The 20,783-nt window shown below is 44.1% G+C and overlaps 1 protein-coding gene across 3 annotated transcripts in view; it reads right to left on the minus strand.

Moving 5' to 3' along the window:
• Positions 1 to 309: 309 nt before the first annotated feature.
• The window catches only part of SLC25A13 (solute carrier family 25 member 13), a 229,996-nt gene continuing 209,522 nt past the window's right edge, over positions 310 to 20,783 (minus strand). For all 3 annotated transcript variants that reach the window (XM_052638583.1, XM_052638584.1, XM_052638582.1), the window contains 4 exons: positions 14,166 to 14,304; positions 1,820 to 1,978; positions 1,636 to 1,726; positions 310 to 1,374 (listed from right to left, as the gene is read on the minus strand). In XM_052638583.1, coding sequence (XP_052494543.1) covers positions 1,188 to 1,374; positions 1,636 to 1,726; positions 1,820 to 1,978; positions 14,166 to 14,304 — 576 coding nt within the window. In that variant the 3' untranslated portion in view covers positions 310 to 1,187. The remainder of the gene's footprint in view (positions 1,375 to 1,635; positions 1,727 to 1,819; positions 1,979 to 14,165; positions 14,305 to 20,783) is intronic.

The raw sequence follows: 20,783 nt of genomic DNA on the forward strand, positions 1-20,783 counted from the left end.
CTAGAGCAAGAGTCAGTTTGCTAGGGCCCTCACTCATCGGGATCAAACGTAAACAGCCTCTCTTACTCACACTGAACACTGGCATACTGAAGATGTGTGCACATCCCCCTGAGAGACCAGCGAGACAAACCCAGGGGTTCATGAACAAGCCACCCTCAAAATGAGACTCCGAGTCCAATCATGACCACTCTTGCAGTCATTTGCCACATGACGTAACGAGCAAAAACACTCAGTAGCTTTAAAAATAGTTTATTTCCTTCTTCACGGACACACGAGCCTTCTGACCATTGTTTGAGGCACCACAAATTAAATAAAAATGCATATTATAATGTATTTTTCCATGATTCAAGATAAAGTGGATTTTAAAAGCAAATGGATGCCAACTACGGCGGGCTGGGAGGGGCGAGGGTAGGTATCAGTAAAGGAGAGCACGTGTTTTTCTGCAGTGTTTACTGAAACAGGTGGTGGTCAGCACATGTGCCTCCTACGAGCAGTCATCCCAAGCCAGGAGTGGGGCTGTGTCTCTGGGTTTCTCCGTCCGTCGAGTGCAGAGCCAAGAGTAGTTTCTCTAAAGTACAAAGACCTCCCCCTGGTAGCCCGAGTACCAGTAACAGAATATGATTATTAAACATCTTCAATGTGATTTTCATTACGAAACAACATGTTTCACATCAAAGCTTCATAATATAATCCAGAGTCAGAATTAGTGTGTGCTTAGAATCCGAAGCCGGGCTGGCTATTTCTGATAATACTCATTTCTCCCAGTGTTTTTTCCTCTTTTTATAAACATGCGCCCAGTCTCCTGCACAGGAACACTTGCTTGGAGCACCATGATTGCTTCTCAGTAGCTTCTTCTGGGCTGTAATCCTAATTTGAGGAGACTGGTTCTAATTTCTATTCAGACTTGCTTCTTCCTCCAGATCGGGTTAACGTTGGCCAAATCCCAGGAGATGTCAGGTACCAGCACAGGTTTGTGAGAAGAGGCCCAAAGAATAATTATGAATAATTTCACAATGATCTAGTTAGGAGAACACACAGAAAAAGGAATGATTTCACTATCAAAAGCCTCGACTTGAATTTAAACAGGAGATGTAAGTGACAGGGCTGAAGTGTTTCCACTGAGGTGGGGTGTTCTCTCCAACAGTCACACCAGAGACGCAGCGATGGCCCAGTGGGTGCCAGGCCTCCTACTGGCCTCCACCCATGGCTTGTGAGGTAGATGCTGACGGCTTGAAGAGAGGTAGGTAAAGTCCAAATTTGTTTTCAATCCCTGCAAATGTTGCAACTGCCAGTTTGTAGCCCCCAACGTGATCAGGATTGGGAGCAGGCAGGGTGATCCTGGATTTAGGAACTGGCTCTGATCCCATGGGTTTCCTACAAGAAGGGAAAATAGAGTGAGAATCTGAGGGTTTTTGTTTAACTTGGTAAAAGCAACATTCAAAAACTGCTAACATCTGGATCACAGAGGAGCTGTGGAATTCTGGTTACTTGTATGTTCCCTTTTGAAATGAATCTGATAACATGATTTCAGTATTTTCCTACATCTTTTCTACTTCATCACAGGGACTAAAAGGACATACCTTTCTGGATGACGACAGAGTATTAGAAGCAGCTGAAGTTTAGCAAGATACTTACACTCCTCCGAAATCAACGTAGAACCATCGCTGCAGCAATTCATAGGTCAGCAAAGTCACACCAAACTGCGGGGAGGACCGAAACACACGAGCTTGGGGGGAGAACAGGAAGTAACAGACAGGGTTAAGATTTTAAAAATTTGCCTGATACCAAAGGTTTAATCAAGAGCCAATTATTTCTGTACCGCCAGCTCCTTTCCACAAAGCTTTCGGGCCTTCCTCTCGCAGGATCTTCCGAAAGCAGTCGATCACTCCGCTGTAAGTGGTCTGGCCAGCCCGGGCGGCCACCTGTAATCGCGTCTTGATGACATCAGCAGGGGTCACCAGTGAGGCTGCAGGCATACCTGCCAGAAAAGACAACATCTTTGCAGTCGGGTCCCGTTCTCACCGTGTAAAAGACACTGCTGTGCACTGCCGGCCACGGAAAGAAAGCTGAGGCTGGGATTGAGTCAAGTGTCTGCTCGCTGTCGCCTCCGGGAAACGCAGCTGTGACTCTGGTCTGCCAGGCATGGAGGCTCCGCCACACCTAATGGAGTATACGCCTCGCCTCGCCTTCCCCAGACCACCAACTTCCATTAGTTACGCTGACATTCTTACACAGTCTCAAGGAATTATGTATCAACACAACTTCAAGTGGTTGAAAACAAATGGAGAAAGATTTGGGGGGTTTTTTTGGTTGTTGTTTTTTTACCTTTTTTTTTGTTATCCTGTTGAAATCAGAGTTATTGGGTCTGATTTTTCAGAGGTGAAGCTTGTTATCCGTTTCCTCTTCCTGCTTCTCTGCGGCTGCTGGCAGTCAGCGGAGGTGCCTTCTCACACACATTCAACCACTCGCACCCTCCAAACCCTAAGCTCTCCAGTTACACCAGGAAAGACTTTACTGATAGCTAAACAAACATTGTATGTGTGTGTATATGTGTGTGTGTATGCATATATGAAGGTGGTGGGTGACCTGAGGGGGACACACCCACAGATAATACTTTAGGATTCCTCTTTCCTATGACTGACATCTCCCGAAAAAAATATCTGCCAGAAATCTTAAAATTTATACTGGCTGATAATCAATGAAAAAGAAACAATAACAACAACAAAACCCTCCCAAAATTACCAATGGGAAATTTTTCTACAGTCATTTTATCCAAACTGGGGCAGCCCATGTTTAGATTTTTTAAAAGCGAGACTGTACTCAGAAGACGCTGTCTCTTATGGTTTTATTACTTTTCCATTATGAACCTATTCCAAACCAAATTGGTCAAATGCAGATGCATAAATCTCCTTTGCTTTTTTTAAGGCTTAATAATTCTGTAAGAATTTCGGTCCAAACCAACGTGGTCTGGCTCACGGCTCCATCTCATCCTTCTAAGAGACAGCTTTAAAGTTACAGGGTGTGCGTGTGCGCCCGGGGGAATCCGCATAGTACACGTTTGCATTTATATCGCTAAGCTGTATCTTCTTCTCCTCTTCCATCTTTCCTGAGGCTCCTCAACCGTTCATCTGAACAGTTTTTATGAAATACATGGCATCTTTGCATGTGAAAAAGCTCGCTTTATATCCAGCGCTTCACTGGATAAGTCATACTGAATTTCCTATTAGCTTAGAGGAATTATTTTAACTTTAAGCCAGGAATTTATCTTCCAACATAATGGAAGGAAACATGAAAAATGCTTAGAAACCCACTGTGTTCACACCACCAATTTTGTTTCACTTCCTGGTTTAGAAAGAGTTTAGCAAGGCTGTCTGCTTTAGACATGTAATAAAATCCTTCTTACAAGGGTGGGCAGGCATGGCAGAGTGAGACTCTGAAAGACACACAAGCAATAAAATGGGTAACAAGTTTCCTTCAGTTAGGGTAGTTTTCATAAATAGCTACTTGCTATGAAAAAAGAGAGAAGTGTTGGCGAGGGCAGGGAGGAAAGACACTGATCCGGGGAATAAGAATGCTAAGGGAAGCGTGTGAGATGTTTAATAAGTTGTCTGGCAAAACTGATTGGGATGTGTGGGTGTGTGTGTGGAGTCGGGGCGGGTGCTGGAAACGGGGCGGCCTGCACAGGACTCTCATCCTCTCCACCACCAGCTCCCACCTCTCCCTGGAGGACAGCTGCTAGGGCTGCCGAGGGGCAGAGCACATCCCTGTGGACGGGATTTCTGGTGTGGAGACTTGCTAAATTCACCAGTCCAGCAACATCAGGCTGCTCCACAGCTAGGCCAGGAGGGCAGCATTTACAGGGAAGAGCTTGGCTCCCGGACATGTGTGAATTTGGGGGATCAGGGATGGAAAAGACTCGGAGCAACTTTGCCTGGTTTCTCCTGGCTTGCTTAAGGATAAGATGACGCTGATCAAGAGGTCAAATTTTCTCCGGTCCCAAAGATGGGAGAGCGAGAGGAGGCTAGGAAAACAGGGACGGGACCCGCCTCCCCGCTGATGCTTCCGTGATGAGACATATGATGAGATCTTTGAACCACCTACTGCGTATGACAGGGATGTTCTCCAGCCAATCAAAAAAATAACAATTCTTTAAGGGGATGCCCAGCAGCTAGACGGTAGAAGTTTGTTTACCACAAAAAGAAAGCATGATTGGCAAAATACAACTTTGGTACAAGGACATATTGTATAACACGGGGGATGTAGCCAATATTTTACAATAATTACAAATGGAATATAACCTTTAAAAATTGTGAATCACTATGCTGTACATATGAAACATTATACTATATATAACCTGTACCTCAAAAAAAAAAAGACCCTAGCAAAGACCAATAAACAGATATCATAAGACAAAAAAAAAAAAACCCAAACCAAATCTGGGGTGAGTCATCCTTAATTTTAACAAATATTCCATTAGTATTTGTTAAAAAAAAAAAAGTGCTTCTCTGTTTATGGGACACAAAAGTTAATAGCTACTTATTTGGGAATCAAGGTTAAGCGTTTGCCAAAATCCCTCTGCACCCTTATGTACATTACGTACATGATGTATCAGTTGCTAAGAAAAGCACAAAGATTTTCATTTAGAAAGTATCACATTATCGTCATACTTCTAACTTGAGGTTTTATAAGACAACATTATGTTGATACTACAGTGAGGCTCCTTGGTGAATTTTACGTAAGTGTGAAATACGCCTCTGTGCTTCTGAATGCTGTTTTTAAACCCTGAATCCCATTCAGTTTGACATTATTATTGCTACACTTGCTTATCATTGGTATTTGCCGGGTACATATCTTTCCATCCATTCTCTTTCCATCTTTCTATGTCACTGTTTTCTCAAACTTCAGATGACTAGATTTCCTTTCACAACTTAGCTAAAAAGCGTTAGCTTTCACTGGGGGCACTGAAGGCATTCAGCTGTGTCTCAGAGGCGATTCCGGCCATCCTGGGTTGGGGTCCCGGTTTTTATTTTCTCTGCTTCTAGGTGTTTCCCTTTTGATTTCACCCTTTCCTGACTCGGTTCAGCTGAATAATGTGTGTTTGCTGCACAGGTGTGACAGTTACAGCGTGTGCAGCTGATGAGCCCTGACGTCTTCTCTGCAAGTTGAGGATCTGGCACCGCACAGCCGCCCCCCCCCCCCCCGACCCCGCCCAGCCTTGTCCTCCTTTCTGTTGCCTGCCTCCCAGTGACCCTTCCTGGATAAAAAACACAAACCAAAGTGAGCAGTTATGCAGACCGACTCTAGGGTCTAACTTTGATTTGCTCAGTTCTGTACATTCACATCCTCCTCTTCCTTAAATTCACTTCCATTCATTCTGCCTGCCAGAGGTCTGCGGGGGTCCCTGAGCCCTGGCTGGGAGGGACGCCCTCGGGACTGGCACCCGCTCCTGAAGGCGAGTGCGCCCACTGGGAAGGAGACTGCGGTTCATGCCCTCCCCTCCTGGGCTTGTGAGGGAGCCCGGCACCATGGACGAGCAGCCAGTCTTCCATTCCTGGCTGTTTTCTGTCCTCTTTGCCTTATACTTCTCCCTGGGTGAGTCCCATTAAACTGACGTTAGACCTCCCAGGCTCATCTTACCTACCTCTTAAATCTGTTATTTCTCGCCTCTGTATTTGTGATCCATGTACAGTTGCTCAGTCATGTCCGACTCTTTGCGACCCCATGGACCGTAGCACGCCGGGCTCCTTCTGTCCATGGGATTTCCCAGGCAAGTATACTGGAGTGGTTTGCCATTTCCTCCTCCAGGGGATCTTCCTGACCCAGGGGTCGAACCCGCATCTCTGGCATTGCAGCGGATTCTTCATCAGTGAGCCACCTGGGAAGCCCCATTTGTGATCCATATTCTAGAGGGTTTTGTTTGTTTTCTCCCATGCCTTTATTTCCCATGCGTCAAATCTGGTGTTTTTCTGTGGACTTTAAATTCTAGCCATCTTTTCATTAACTTTCGAGAAAGCTTCCTGACTGGTTGTTTCTTTCAAATCTGAGGACCTTAATTATAGTTCTTAACAGTCCTCCTCTGTTCCCTGAATGGCCTGTTTTCTCGGTCATTCTTCTGTTTACTTAGCTTATTGCTCCTCTTGTCTGAGGACCCCTGGCTGTCTACTGGCATTCAAGTTCAAAGGCCAGGCTGATGAGTGCTGTGGACGGCTCCCGCTGTACCCGGGTCAGCCTCACCCACGTGGCTCCTGAATGGAGGGCGGTCCATTCACAGGTTTTGTGAAATGGGTGAGGCCTGGTAACTGGACAGGAGTTAAAGATAGGCCTGCCGGGCAGGGACCTTCCAAATCCTGCCACGCTGGATGTAGAAGGAATTATTTCCTACCCTTCTTTGGAAGAGCTGCCGTTAGTTCATTTTTTCTCCCCCCTGCGCCTTTGGTAAAGGTCTGGAATTACCATAAACCTTGCCCTGCTCTCCAGTCTTTACAACTGCCCTCTCCAGGCAAGTGTTTCCTTTTTTTAGAACATAGCTTTGGGCTTTTAGCGGGGATTCAAATATTGCCTGAAGCTTCACATAAAAAGGAGGAGAGAGGAGCAAGCCGACCTTCCCGGCAGTAAATGAAGTTCCTTAACTCGTGTTAACCATTTACCCTACAACCTCCCTCCCACACTCCAGGCATTTTATCCATTGTTCACTTGGAGGTTGAAATTATCTGGTTGTGATCTGACAATAAAGGACAGAAATGGTATGGACCAAACAGAAGCAGAAGATATAAAGAACAGGTGGCAAGAATACACAGAACTGTACAAGAAAGATCTTCATGACCCAGATAACCACGATGGTGTGACCACTCACCTAGAGCCAGACATCCTAGAATGCAGTCAAGTGGGCCTTAGGAAGCACCACTAAGAACAAAACTAGTGGAGGTGATGGAATTCCAGTTGAGCTCTTTCAAATCCTAAAAGATGATGCTGTGAAAGTGCTGCACTCAATATGCCAGCAAATTTGGAAAACTCAGTAGTGGCCACAGGACTGGAAAAGGTCAGTTCTCATTCCAATCCCAAAGAAAGGTAATGCCAAAGAATGCTCAAACTACCGCACAATTGCACCCATCTCACACACTAGCAAAGTAATGCTCAAAATTCTCCAAGTTAGGCTTCAACAGTTCATGAACCGTGAACTTCCAGATGTTTAAGCTGGATTTAGAAAAGGCAGACGAACCAGAGATCAAATTGCCAACATCCACTGGATCACTGAAAAAGCAAGAGAGTTCCAGAAAAACATCTACTTCTGCTTTATTGACTATGCCAAGGCCTTTGACTGTGTGGCTCACAAAAAATTGAGGAAAATTCTGAAACAGATGGGAATACCAGACCACCTGACCTGCCTCTTGAGAAATCTGTATGCAGGTCAAGAAGCAACAGTTAGAACTGGACATGGAACAACAGACTGGTTCCAAATTGGGAAAGGAGTACGTCAAGGCTGTATATTTTTACCTTGCTTATTTAATTTATATATGGAGTACATCATGAGAAATGATGGGATGGATGAAGCACAAGCTGGAATCAAGATTGCTGGGAGAAATATCAATAACCTCAGATATGCAGATGACACCACCCTTATGGCAGAAAGCAAAGAAGTAAGGAGCCTCTTGATGAAAGTGAAAGAGGAGAGTTAAAAAGTTGGCTTAAAGCTCAACATTCAGAAAACTAAGATCATGGCAACTGGTCCCATCACTTCATGTCAAATAGATGGGGAAACAGTGCAGGTCACTTGCTGTTTTCAACTCTTTGTGACCCCATGGACTGCAGCACACCAGGCTTCCCTGTCCATCACCAACTCCCAGAGTTTACTCAGACTCATGTCCATTGAGCCGGTGATGACATCCAACCATCTCATCCTCTGTCGTCCCCTTCTCCTCCTGCCTTCAATCTTTCCCAGCATCAGGGTCTTTTCAAATGAGTCAGTTCTTCACATCGGGTGGCCAAAGTATTAAGAGTTTCAGCTTCAATATCAGTCCTTCCAAAGAATATTCAGAACTGATCTCCTTTAGGATGGGCTGGTTAGATCTCCTTGCAGTCCAAGGGACTCTCAAGAGTCTTCTCCAACACCACAGTTCAAAAGCATCAATTCTTTGGCGCTCAGCTTTCTTTATAGTCCAACTCTCACATCCATACATGACTACTGGAAAAACCATAGCTTTGACTGGATGGACCTTTGTCGGCAAAGTAATGTCTCTCTTATTTAATATGCTGTCTAGGTTGGTCATAACTTTTCTTCCAAGGAGCAAGTGTCTTTTAATTTCATGGCTGCAGTCACCATCTGCAGGGATTCTGGAGCTCCCAAAAATAAAGTCTGTCATTGTTTCCAGTTTCCCCTTCTATTTGCCATGAAGTGATGGGACCAGATGCCATGATCTTAGTTTTCTGAATGTTGAGTTTGAAGCCAACTTTTTCACTCTCCTCTTTCACTTTCATCAAGAGGCTCTTCTTCGCTTTCTGCCATAAGGGTGGTGTCATCTGTGTATCTGAGGTTATTGATATTTCTCCCAGCAGTCTTGATTCCAGCTTGTGCTTCATCTAGCCCAGCGTTTCTCATGATGTACTCTGCATATAAGTTAAATAAGCAGGGTGACAGTACACAGCCTTGATGTACTCCTTTCCCGGTTGGAACCAGTCTGTTCCAAATCAGACTGGAAACAATTCAATGGAAACAGTGACAGACTTTATTTTGGGGGGTTCCAAAATCACTGCAGATAGTGACTGCAGCCATGAAATTAAAAGACACTTGCTCCTTGGAAGAAAAGCTATGACCCACCTAGACAGCATATTAAAAAGCAGAGACATTACTTTGCTAACAAAGTTCCGTCTAGTTAAAGCTATGGTTTTTCCAGTTGTCATGTATGGATGTGAGAGTTGGACTATAAAGAAAGGTGACCACTGAAAAATTGATGCTTTTCAACTGTGGTGTTGGAGAAGACTCTTGAGAGTTCCATGGACTGCAAGGAGGTCCAGTCAGTCAATCCTAAAGGAGATCAGTCCTGAATATTCATTGGGAGGACTGATGCTGAAACTCCAGTACTTTGGCTACTTAATGTGAAGAACTGACTCATTTGAAGAGAAGAGACCCTGATGCTGGGAAAGATTGAAGGTGGGAGGAGAAAGGGACAACAGAGGTTGAGATGGTTGGATGGCATCACCGACTCAATGGACATGAGTTTGTCAACTCCAGGAGTTGGTGAGGGACAGGGAAGCCTGGTGTGCTGCAGTCCATGGGCTGCAAAGATTCGGACATGACTGAGCGACTGAACTGAACTGATCTGCATTAATAAAAGCAGCTTCTCCTGCCTGTTTTGGGCTATGGCTTTTTTTTTGCCATTTCAAATTTGGTTCCTGTCTTCTGAAGGCTGGTACTAATAAGGACTTATAGAAAGTATTTTCTAACATTTTAAGGTATCTGCGAGGCAAGATGGATGAACATGCTCAGTCCATTGCCTTCATCCACCTTCTCTACTACTAGTTTTTTTTTAAAGGATATAAGATCACTGACTCGATGGACATGAATCTGAGTGAACTCCGGGAGTTGGTGATAGACAGGGAGGCCTGGCGTGCTGTGATTCATGGGGTCGCAAAGAGTCGGACATGACTGAGTGACTGAACTGAACTGAAGAACTGCTTTTAAATTATCTTAAGCTTTATGTCTACACAATTTAAAAATTGTTATAGTTTATATAATTATGTGCCAATGGTACTTTTCTCCTAACTCAATTCTTCTAATACATTTGTGAAAGCATCATGATCGGTCGCCTCATAACTCTCCCATATCTGTACTTTGAACAGCTGTTAAAAGATATTCCTGAATTGCTACTTAAACTAATTAATTCAACAATCACAGGACCATCACTGCAGTCTGACTTGTTCCTCTACCTCACCACTCTGAAATTAAGACCCTCTGGGATGAGCTGCTCTGTAATATTTGATAAGTATTAGATATCCTTCATTTGATATTATCCATAAAGCACTTTGAAATGCCCTTCTTTAATCAAAAAAGCAACACTTAATTAGAGTGAATTAGACCTTGGTTCCTTAATTTCAGGTCCCTGGCGTTAACCCTCACCTTCTGACACGTGAAGCACTTTGGCTAATGAACATAAATTCAGACATCCGTTAGTCTTAACTCAGTCCTGTGAATTAATGGAGATGTTCCCAGTATTTAAAGATCTTCCAAGTTTATAACCAGATATACACAGACCCAAAACCTGTAATATTCTCTACATTTTAAGATACCAACGACCACATGTTAAAAAGTTGCATATTACCAAAGCAACCTGACTTTAAATCAAATCAAATTTTTTGGAGAAAGTCAGGTAATACTTACTGAATAACTGAAACTGCTGTCAAAACATAAAAGGGGAAAATCATATTCATTGAACCCAGATGGATCTTATGTATAATAGCATTGTCCAACAAAAAATATATGCAGCCTGTGTAAGAATCAACTGAAGTATAAGATATAAAAATTATATTTTGTATAAAAATGTGTATTCTGTCACATAAAAATAGTACTGAGATGTTTCTCATAGTAAGTAAGTTAGTGGTCAATTACTATTCCTTACAGCTTATTTTGAGATCAGATTTCCTCCTTTCTCTTAATGACAAAGATCAGTTTGGCCTTGGAACCCACCTACTCCCTGGGGTTCGTGACTATGCACCCCATCAACATGTCCTCTCCCGATTCATTTTTAGGTATTTTAATTTGGAATTTCAGGTAAATAATCATTTTCAAATGATAGACTCATTTCTTCTAATACGTATGACTGTTACTTCCCTTTCACGTTTACCATATTGACTGGCACCTCCAAAACAAGGCTCAAAAAAAGGGTAACCAAAACCTTAATTTTAATGAGACTGGAGGTCAGGACATTTGCCATGGCTTCTGATATTTGTTATGAAATTAAGGAAGTAGCTCAGTTCTCCTTACACAGTTGATGCAGATCTGTGGAATATTCAAGACCATCAAGCTTTGTGGCTGACCTGTGCTTTCGGGACCAATGACAACCTCTGTCTTACATATCGCCCTGTCTTACAGGGAAGGGGAGGTGGACAGTGAGACGGAGGGAAGCCTTCCATGGTCACAGGGCAGCTCGCTCCCAAATGAGCCTCAGTGGGCTTCCCTCCTGATGTTCTGACCTCTGCCTCTCTGTCGTCTCCGTGACATTACAGAGGCTGATCAGGATGACCAACGGGACAGTGTGGAAATGAAGGGGTGAGGCTGTTCATAAAGACACTGCAGCTTCTGCTTCCTCTTCTTCTCTCCTACCCCGCCCTCATCTTGCTCTGAGGGCAGCCAGCGGCCGTGGCATGAGGACACCCAAGGAGCCACAGAGAGGCCACGTGGCAAGGGATCGATGGACCAGCCAATGCCATGTGATCGAGCCATCCTGAAAATGCTTCCTCCACCCCGGCCAGGCCTTCCGGAGCCCTGGCTGACATTCCCACAACAGACTTGAGCTAGAGGGCACCCACGGAAGCTGCTCCTGACCCACAGATCCTGGCATAATAAACATTTGTTGTTTTAAGCTGGTCAGTTTTGGCATAATGTGTCATGTGGCAACCAATAACTAACATAGACGGTATCTGGAGAACAACTCTGAAAGATGATAGGATGGTTAGAGGGCTAAAATAATAGCAGCATGGGGATATAAACTAGTATGCCTTTAACTACATATATATATAATTATTTTTCACCAGCAAACTCATTTCAGAGAATCTATGTCTCCCAAAGAAATGATCTAAAACAGGGAGAAAAGTCTTATGCACAAAGATATTTAACAATATCATGTATTTACATTTTTTCTGAAAAAAGTTTATCATCTAAGATTGACGATGATGCAATAAGCATACAGAAATTAAAAATTTCATTTACAAAGTTTTAAATTAAGAAAATTAATACTAGTACTGAACATTCAAAAATACTTATTAGAAAAAAATAATAAAAATACTTATTATGTCCCAGGTTCTTTCCTGGATCTTTATATCTATTAATTTACTTGATCTTCATAATAGTCTTATGAGACTAAGTCTATTCTTAGCTCCATCCATAGGTGGAGAAACAGAGAGACATTAAGTAACTCATTCGGGTCACATAGCTCTCAATGGGGAAACTGGAATTTGAACCTAGATAGCCTGACCCCACAGCACCTGCCGTTTTGCATTTTGCCATGATGGTGAGCAATGCTTCAGACATGATCGTGAGTGAAGAGCATGCCCACAGTGTGATCACAACCCTGTTAAAAACCACCCAAGGGGGAGAAATCAGCAAAAATGTTAAATGATGATCATCTTAGGTTCACAGAATAATGGAGTTGTTGCTGTGCAGTCTCTAAATCGTGTCCCATTCTTTGGCGACCCCATGGACTGTAGCCCTCCAGGCTCCTCTGTCCGTGGGATTTTCCAGGCAGGAATACTGGAGTGGGTTGCCATTTCCTCCTCCAGGGGGTCTTCCCGACCCAGGGATTGAACCCTTGGCTCCTGCATCGGCAGGGAGATTCTAAGTGGTATGCTAGTTCTCCCCAGTAGGTCCTCCTGGTAAGCTGGTAAGTTTTTCACTTATTTTGGGGAAGTGATTTAAAATAAATGGTATTATAACCTTTGGGCTCAAAACATTGTCATTTATACATCTGTAAATGACATATAAAGGAGACAGTGAGTCAATGGCCAAACTGGCATTAAAACTGGGAATTCAATGCTCTAGTTATAAAATCATGACTTTCTGATGTAGGTAATCTCACTGTGGATTCATATAATAAGGCTCCCTGAGCTGCCAGGAAAGGATAACCCTGCCTCATACACCAACATCACGACCTTTGAAGAAAAACAATTAACCAAGAATTTAAGGCTTCCCTGGTTATTCAGATGGTAAAGAATCTGCCTGCAATGCAGGAGACCTGGGTTCGAGATGGACATTGGCTGAGCACAGCACTCAGCAGAATCGTAAGAATTTAAAGAGTAGTTCCAGGGGTTCCTGCCTCCAGGGCTCCTAGGCTACAGGCAGGACACAGGGGCTCACAAGACAGCAAAACGTTTCTCAGAGCAGGGGGTAGGTGTCCAGAGGGGCAAGCCACAAGTCTGAGGAGAATACAGCTTGTATGGAAACTTTGAAGCCAGGCACCCCATGACTGCCTCAGGGTCTGTTAACTCATTAAATGTTTGTCACCACCTGGGGAGTTAATCCAGATTGTTCTACCCTTGGGGTCTCTAAACAAGGAGCAGCCTCAAAGAGCACAGTCATTTCTGTTGGGGCTATAACCAAACTTCCTCAAGGGATTTACATTGGGAGTGGAAAAGCCAGCTTCCGCATCTGTTTTCTTCCCTTCATACTTGTACCGTAGCACTAGAGAAGACAGTCACTTCTCGCTGGGATTCAGTACATGCACAAACTCCAATCTTACAACCTTATACAGCTACCTGGAATCGGACCCACGCTGCTTCCAGTTCCACTACATTTCTTTTTCTCTGGATGAGAATAACTATTGCTTAAATTTCCTGGATGAGCTTTTATGTATTACTTCGGTTAGACACCTTTAGGGCACAAGTATTAACATTTATGTGATTCCCTGGTGGCTCAGATGGTAAAGTGTCTGCCCGCAATGTGGGAGAGCCAGGGTTCGATCCCTGGGTCCGGAAGATCGCCTGGAGAAGGAAACAGCAACCCACTCCAGTACTCTTGCCTGGAAAATTCCATGGATGGAGGAGCCTACTGGGCTACAGTCCATGGGGTCACAAAGAGTCGGACACGACTGAGTGACTTCACTTTCTTTTTCTCACATTAACAGTTAAAAAAAAAAAAAGTCTGATTGAATAGCTCTTGTTCTTACACTAGTAAGTGAAACTACGAAAGGACATGAGCTTGAATTGGAATCTGACAATGTTACAAAATGCACTGATCTTTAATGAGCCCCCCCACTTTTTTTTTGGTGGTGGTAGCGGGGGAGGTAGTTAACGAATTAAGCTTGTCTAACAGCCAGATCTGCCAGAAGTAAGATTCATTTCTTTCCCTTTCTTTTCAGGAGCTCTTCAAAGCAAACTCTGGCCATCTCACATCAATAATGTAAGCAAAGACCCCGGCGCAGGGGCATGGGTGGGAGCAGAGCTCCGAGGACACTCACCAGCTACGGCGCCAGCCAAGAGCAGGCTTCCAGGGCTAACCTGCCCGTCTTCGTTTGCGAGGGCCGCCTTCACATGAGCGTAGCACGGGAAGTAGATGGCCGAGAAAGGAATGTCCCGCAGGAAGCAAGCTTTGGCACCCTGTGCGTTTGAAAGGGAAGGGAAACCACATGAAACACATATCCCATTGAGAAGATCAAGCTTCTCTGGAACTACCCTCAGAACAAAATATTCTTGGAGAAGACCAAATGTGTACTTACAAGCTGAAAGGGGAATGGAAAAAAGTACATATAACCCGGATTCTGCAAGTAATAAGTCAGAATTTTGTAATTTGAAGTAAAGCATTTTATTGCATGGTATGAGCAAGAAGGGAGAGTTCTTCCTTATTCTAATGGTAAGGTTTTGGTGATTTGGAACTCTGCCTGCAACATTCTTTTGAATCCCTAACTGATGGCAGGTCACTGACATTTCAAGGAGGATTTGTTCTCAGAAGGTAGGCATCAACAATCAAGATGCCTCTTCGTTATACACCTGGAAGTGGGCAAATTATAGAGGTGGCAGGGGAAGGGGGTTGTGTTTTGTATTGTTTTTGAGACTCTCATGAAAATGTTGGATTTTTTCCCAGAAAAATTACACATATGTAAAAAATTATATACCTTTTCAAGGGGTTCATGGATCCCCCAATTTATTCATGTACTTACCCTACTCTCCAGGGTCTATGAAACGTTGATAAATGCCTGTACTAAAACCTTAAAATGTTTATAATAATTCCTGTACATTTAAGAGCTCTGTGTAGAACAATTAGCAGCTAAGGCAAGGTCTTCACCAAATCATTTCTGGTGCCAAAATAATGCTATGGGGAGGCCTTGAAAATTGATGCATGCCCAGAAACATGATATAAAATTCTACCAAAAACCACAAGACATATAATGTGTTTTAGGTAGGCTAAATGGGAAGGAAGCCCCCCTTTTCAACACCATTTCTTTCACAGATTTCTAATACCTAAAAATTTTCACCAAATTGAGAGAGTCTTCAAAGACAGGAATGAATCCATTCAATTCCACAGATCTAGCCAAGCCCAGTGACATTTATTGAGGTCTAGTGATGTTGGATCTCGGCTATTAGCCTGATGCCAGGCTTCAATCTGTCAGAGCTCCTTAACACTACACATCTGTTATCGTAGCCTTTCCTGCTCTGACACCCGAATTACACTCCTGACTCACACTGAGCTTGTGGGTAATAAAACCCTTAGTCTTTTTCATAGGAACTGTTATTAACGTAGGTCTACTGTAACTTAATTGATTGCCCTAAACAAGTAACATAAGCAGGGCTTTATGTTTAATCCTATTAAACTTCATCCTGGTTTGGCCCATCCTTCCAATTGGAACAAATGCTTGGAATCTGGATTCTGTCATGTTGGCTGTTCTTCAACCACCTCACCCATGGATGTGTTAATAAGCTGCCTCTGTCCACTGTGAGTACAGATATTCTAAATAAATAAATAAAGGACATATCTCTATCACATAGGGCCAATCAGCCCACACGTCTGTTAACCCAACCTGTTAAATGACTAACGGAAAAGAAGAACCACAGAATTCACCACAGCCAAATTCCTCATTTTATACATGTGCAAAATGATGCCCAGGACAGTTAACCTATCAATTGCATATTTATTAACGGCTTTGCTGTTGACTTGCTCAAGGGACTTCCTTGGAGGCAGTGCCAGAGACGGGTCCAAAATGTAGGATGCTCGAGTTTTTGCCATCTGGCCCAGTTTTTTCAAGAGGAAAAAGTACAGTATAAGACCAGTATCCATGCAGCATTCAATCCTTTCCTAATGATTTGTGTTTTTAAAGGTTAAAATCCGGGGAGTTCCTGTGTAGGGGTAATATTGTTACTCATAATATTGTTTGTCTATTTCCACTTCCTCTTCCCTATTTTGCCTCCAAACCTGCCTGTTAAGTTCTCTTCCCTATTTGCTCACAAGCAGAGTCTGTCCAGGAGACATTCAAATTAGATACCAAATGACCATCTCAAATTAAGATCAGTTAAAACTTCTTTGTGTTTGACACTCCCTCAGTATAGTAAAAAAAGCAAAGTGCCATTTTACTGACTTCCTAAACAAGTCACTTTGGAGTAATTGTTTAGAGCGATGTCACTCCTCACACAAAGCTAGCTACTAATCTGTTCGTTTTTACCTATTGACCTCATCTCACGAATCTTTGCATCTACAGAACTTTAGTCTATATGCTCTGGTAATACTACTGGTACTATTTTCCCTTTAACATATTTTCCTCTCTGATTATAAAGTATTAAGTGCTGATCTCAGACAATACAGGAGAATATTAACAATTTAAATTGCCCTTAATTTTCGACAACAAGAGATAAACACTGCAACTACCATGTATGTTTTGGAGCACCACCTGCAAAAGTAATAGTAACAACCATCCCACATTTGGGATCATGTTCCTGTGGTTCATTTACGCCTTTTCTTCTCCTGTAACTCATGCTATCTGGGTTTCTTTCTGTGGGCGAGTGAGGGGGTGATATGGTCTAACACAGCCTTAGCCAAAACGCCTAAATTTCGTTTCTATATGCTGTTTCAAAAACTCCACCGTCATCGTGGTCTTGGCTGTCCTTGGATTAGACCCGGTATTCTCACCTTTGTCAAAGCTTTCGAATGGCTTCCCTGTCCCATGTTCCTCTCCTGGGCAGCCTGATTCCTCTCAGTGAAAGCCTCATTCATCTGATCAATGAAGGCACACCTATCACTCTGCATCTTCTCTGATGACGGTTAAGCTAGGCACATGGAGCTCTCTCACATACCTCCTCTTCATTCATTTAAACCCAAACACCACTCTTTCAAAGTAAGTAGAAAACAGACAAGGAGGGGATTCCACACGGCTCCACACTGTCTGGCCTTCCCGGGGGCAAGGTGCTAAGGAACCCATCTGCCAATGCAGGAGACTCAAGGGACGCGGATTGAACATCACGAAGATCCCCTGGAGGAGAAAATGGCAACCTACTCCAGTTTTCTTGCCTGGAGAATCCCATGGACAGAGAAGCCTGTCCATGGGGTTGTGGAGTCAGACACGACTGAGCTTGCGGACACCACACTGTCCGAGACCTCTCCTCGACGCTATCCTGAGACCGCTTCCGGCTCTTCTGTCTGCCTGGATCACTGCTGCCTGCTTCAGAGTATAAACAACCGGGACCCAGAAACTACATCTGATTTAATTCAGCAAACAACAAACGCCTTGGCTGTTAGTTAGGGCCTAAGACACATTCCCGGTGACACGGATTTGGCTTTGCCAACTCCCATAGAAAACACCACAACTGAGAGGCTCGGGATACACCGATATGTGATCTGAAATGAGAAACATCCCTTACTCTGACACAGAAGAGTAAGGTGAAGTGAAGAAGCAGCTGGGTTTTCCTGAGAAGGAACTCTGCTTTCCTGAAATCATGGCAGTCAGCCATGTATCACTGTGAGAACAAGAGGCTAACAAGGGGTGTAGTGTGCTTTAAGAGATGTTTGAAAACAGCTCCAGATGACTAAGAAGAAAAATGACTTGATCAAAACACAATGAACAAACAAAACCCATCGAAGGAAAAGGTGGAGCTCCACTGTGAAACATGAAAGGAAAAACGGTCGGGAATTTGTTATCTTTTTTTCTACCAGGGATCAGACAATGTGGTCAAATAAGTTACATATGCTGGAGCCAAGGTGAGACCCTGCAAGAGGTTTTAGGTATCTGATTATCTGGAAAAAAAAAAAAAGGAAGAAAAGAGAAGAGTGGAAGGAGAAAGATATTTTGCAGAACAGCCACCATCTCTGCTCCATAGAAGCAGGGATGTCTTGTCCACAAATGAAAACTTTTAAAAACTCTGCTTTCCACGGAGTGAGTTGTGAAGGGGCCCTGGGGCCTAACAGATGTACCATCTCCTGGGGCTACATGGCCCGGCGCTAGAGGAGCAGGGAGGCAAGTTAAAGGCGAAATCCTCCACTTCTACCAAAAAGGCCGACCGAAGGTTGCCTGCTTTGGGGCAGGCAGGGGAACGGGTTTGGGAATCCACGAGGAGATAATTATTAAAGTCCCAGGTAAAGTATCAAGTCCAGTGCAAGTGTGAGGGCTGGTGGGGACGAGGAGGTCTGTGGTCCCTGCCTCTCCTGGCACCTGCACCCTGCCCAGATTGGCACCTGCTCGGGCATGTCTTGGCAGCCACGGCTTCTCCCTAGCCATGAGGTGCCCCTCGCCTCTCTCACACGCCAGGCGTTAAAGCCCAATTCCCGAGGAAAGCTACCTCTGAAAAGGGTTGAGGGAAAAGGCACAGACTTATTAAATTTCCCTGGTCTCCTTTCTCTCCCACTTCCTTCAGGTCTAGGCACAAAGGCAGGTGCCGATTTGTAAGGCTGCCTCAGGCAACACCTGACCTGTTGCTCCCGCACCTCGGACAGAGGCCGGACGTGAGGGAGGCTTTTCAAGTTCCAACAGTGAGAATGTTTCCCAGATTCACCCATTCTCCCGTCCTACATCAAAACATAAACCTGTTTGACTCGAATGCTACTTGCCCCACGTACAGTTTTTACTAAGTCGTCACCCATTCTGAACAGGCAACCTTATATTTAATAATAAAGGGAAACATTCCACACTGCCCAAAAGCCTGCGTCAGCAACACAAAATTAAGTACTTTGGCCATTAAAAAATTAATAAATGACAAAGGGTGTACCACCCAAAATAAATCTTTACATGTTCCTCCCCATAAGAAAAATCCACAGATTTCCCTGCTGTAGGCAGCCCTGCCCTCAAACATTCCCTGGCTGGCCCCGAATTTCCTTTGTACACACAGTAAAATCACTTGGGGGAAATTAATATATGAAAAATGCAATCATCTAATTTTCTTATTCTCCATTAAAGCACTCTTTCACTGAAAAGGGGAAATTATGTGTGTGTGGGTTTTTTTCTTGTTAATAAAAGACCCACTAATAACACACAGGAACAGTAAATGGCATCTTAGGGGAGACCTATATATGTATGAACTAGAATCAAAACTCAGATCTAGATTAATTATCAACTCTGGCTCCATTCCAATCCCATATCCATCCAGAGTCTCTTGATCACCATTGTATTTAATAAGGTCTAGGAACTTCACTTACCCCTGTGTTAATAGTCCATGATGGACAGGACAATTAAGACGGTTTAGAGACGCTGGCCACAGCACAGCCAGGGTAAAGGAATTATTTGTTTTGCGTCTCATTTTTTTTTCTCTTTTCCTGATGTGGACACTATGGTGAAAGCCCAAGGGAACTTTAATCAGTTCTTAAGTTGCCGTAATCATCCACCCAAGTTTACTCTGCCAGCTCTGTCTGGCATGAAATTGTCCAAAGATGTAGCACAACAGGATTTGTATTTGACACACACATACACGTTGCTATCTCCAGTGTCTTTCTCCTTCTTTGAAAGCTCTTCATCTTGGATGGCATCACACCTGCCCAATAATCCGAGGGGCGGCGGGAGGGGGTGGGGGGTGGGGAATCCTGAAGGATGGTGGCTGATAAAGAAGACAGGGCCAGGGCAGGTCTTTTCACATGCTAATTCCCGCCTATTCTAGCTGCACCTACAAATAGAGCTCCAAACAGACTACTTCTAATACAGGGGAAGGTAATTACACTCACAAAGGCACCTCTGTGTCAGGGCCCGGCACCAGGAGCCAGCAGGTCTGGGAGACGGAGGCTTAACAGAGACTCCTGCAGTGAATACACATTGTCTAACACGAGGGAAAACGCCAGACCGGGGGACCCTGCCGCCTGCAGCACAACAGTGGTGCACCTTGTCTGGGAAGGTTATTTAATGCCTCTGGCACCTGTAGGCAGAGCCACCCCTCTTTTCCTACCTTCCAGGTTTAGAATTTATTTGGCATGTATAATTGTATATTTTGATCCTGGAGCGACCAACAATGGGCGGCATGTCATGTCTTGATCCCTGAGCATTTCCTCTTAGTTTCTCCCAAGCGAGTTAACCCTTGGGTACTCAACCTGACAGCACCTTTCCAACCCAGTCAAGGGACAGTTAAGGATTTGGAAAGGGTGCATTTCAGCATCTTAACAGAAATACCACTGGTGCCTAGCCCGTTATGTTGTGTCACTGGTGTTAAAGCCGAATCAACCAGTCAACAATCGGAGACTCCATGTAAGTGACACTGAAGTTAACTTCAACTTGTATGCTGCTAAGTCACTTCAGTCGTGTCCGACTCTGTGTGACCCCATAGACGGCAGCCCACCAGGCTCCCCCGTCCCTGGGATTCTCCCGGCAAGAACCCTGGAGTGGGTTGCCATTTCCTTCTCCAATGCATGAAAGGGAAAAGTGAAAGTGAAGTCGCTCAGTCGTCTCCGACTGTTCGCGACCCCATGGACTGCAGCCCCCAGGCTCCCCCGTCCATGGGATTTTCCAGGCAAGAGTACTGGAGTGGGGTGCCATTGCCTTCTCAATGCTTATTCTTTGCTTTCTTTATTTAGTCCAGGGACTTTTAGGATATTGGTGTCTCTTTAATTTCATTGCAGTCCTAACAAAAGCACCTTGACAACTTGAGGGATTTGGGTAGGAAATGCCACACCTGCA

The sequence above is a fragment of the Budorcas taxicolor genome, chromosome 4 (genome assembly GCF_023091745.1).
Source record: "Budorcas taxicolor isolate Tak-1 chromosome 4, Takin1.1, whole genome shotgun sequence".
Classification (NCBI taxonomy): Eukaryota; Metazoa; Chordata; class Mammalia; order Artiodactyla; family Bovidae; genus Budorcas; species Budorcas taxicolor.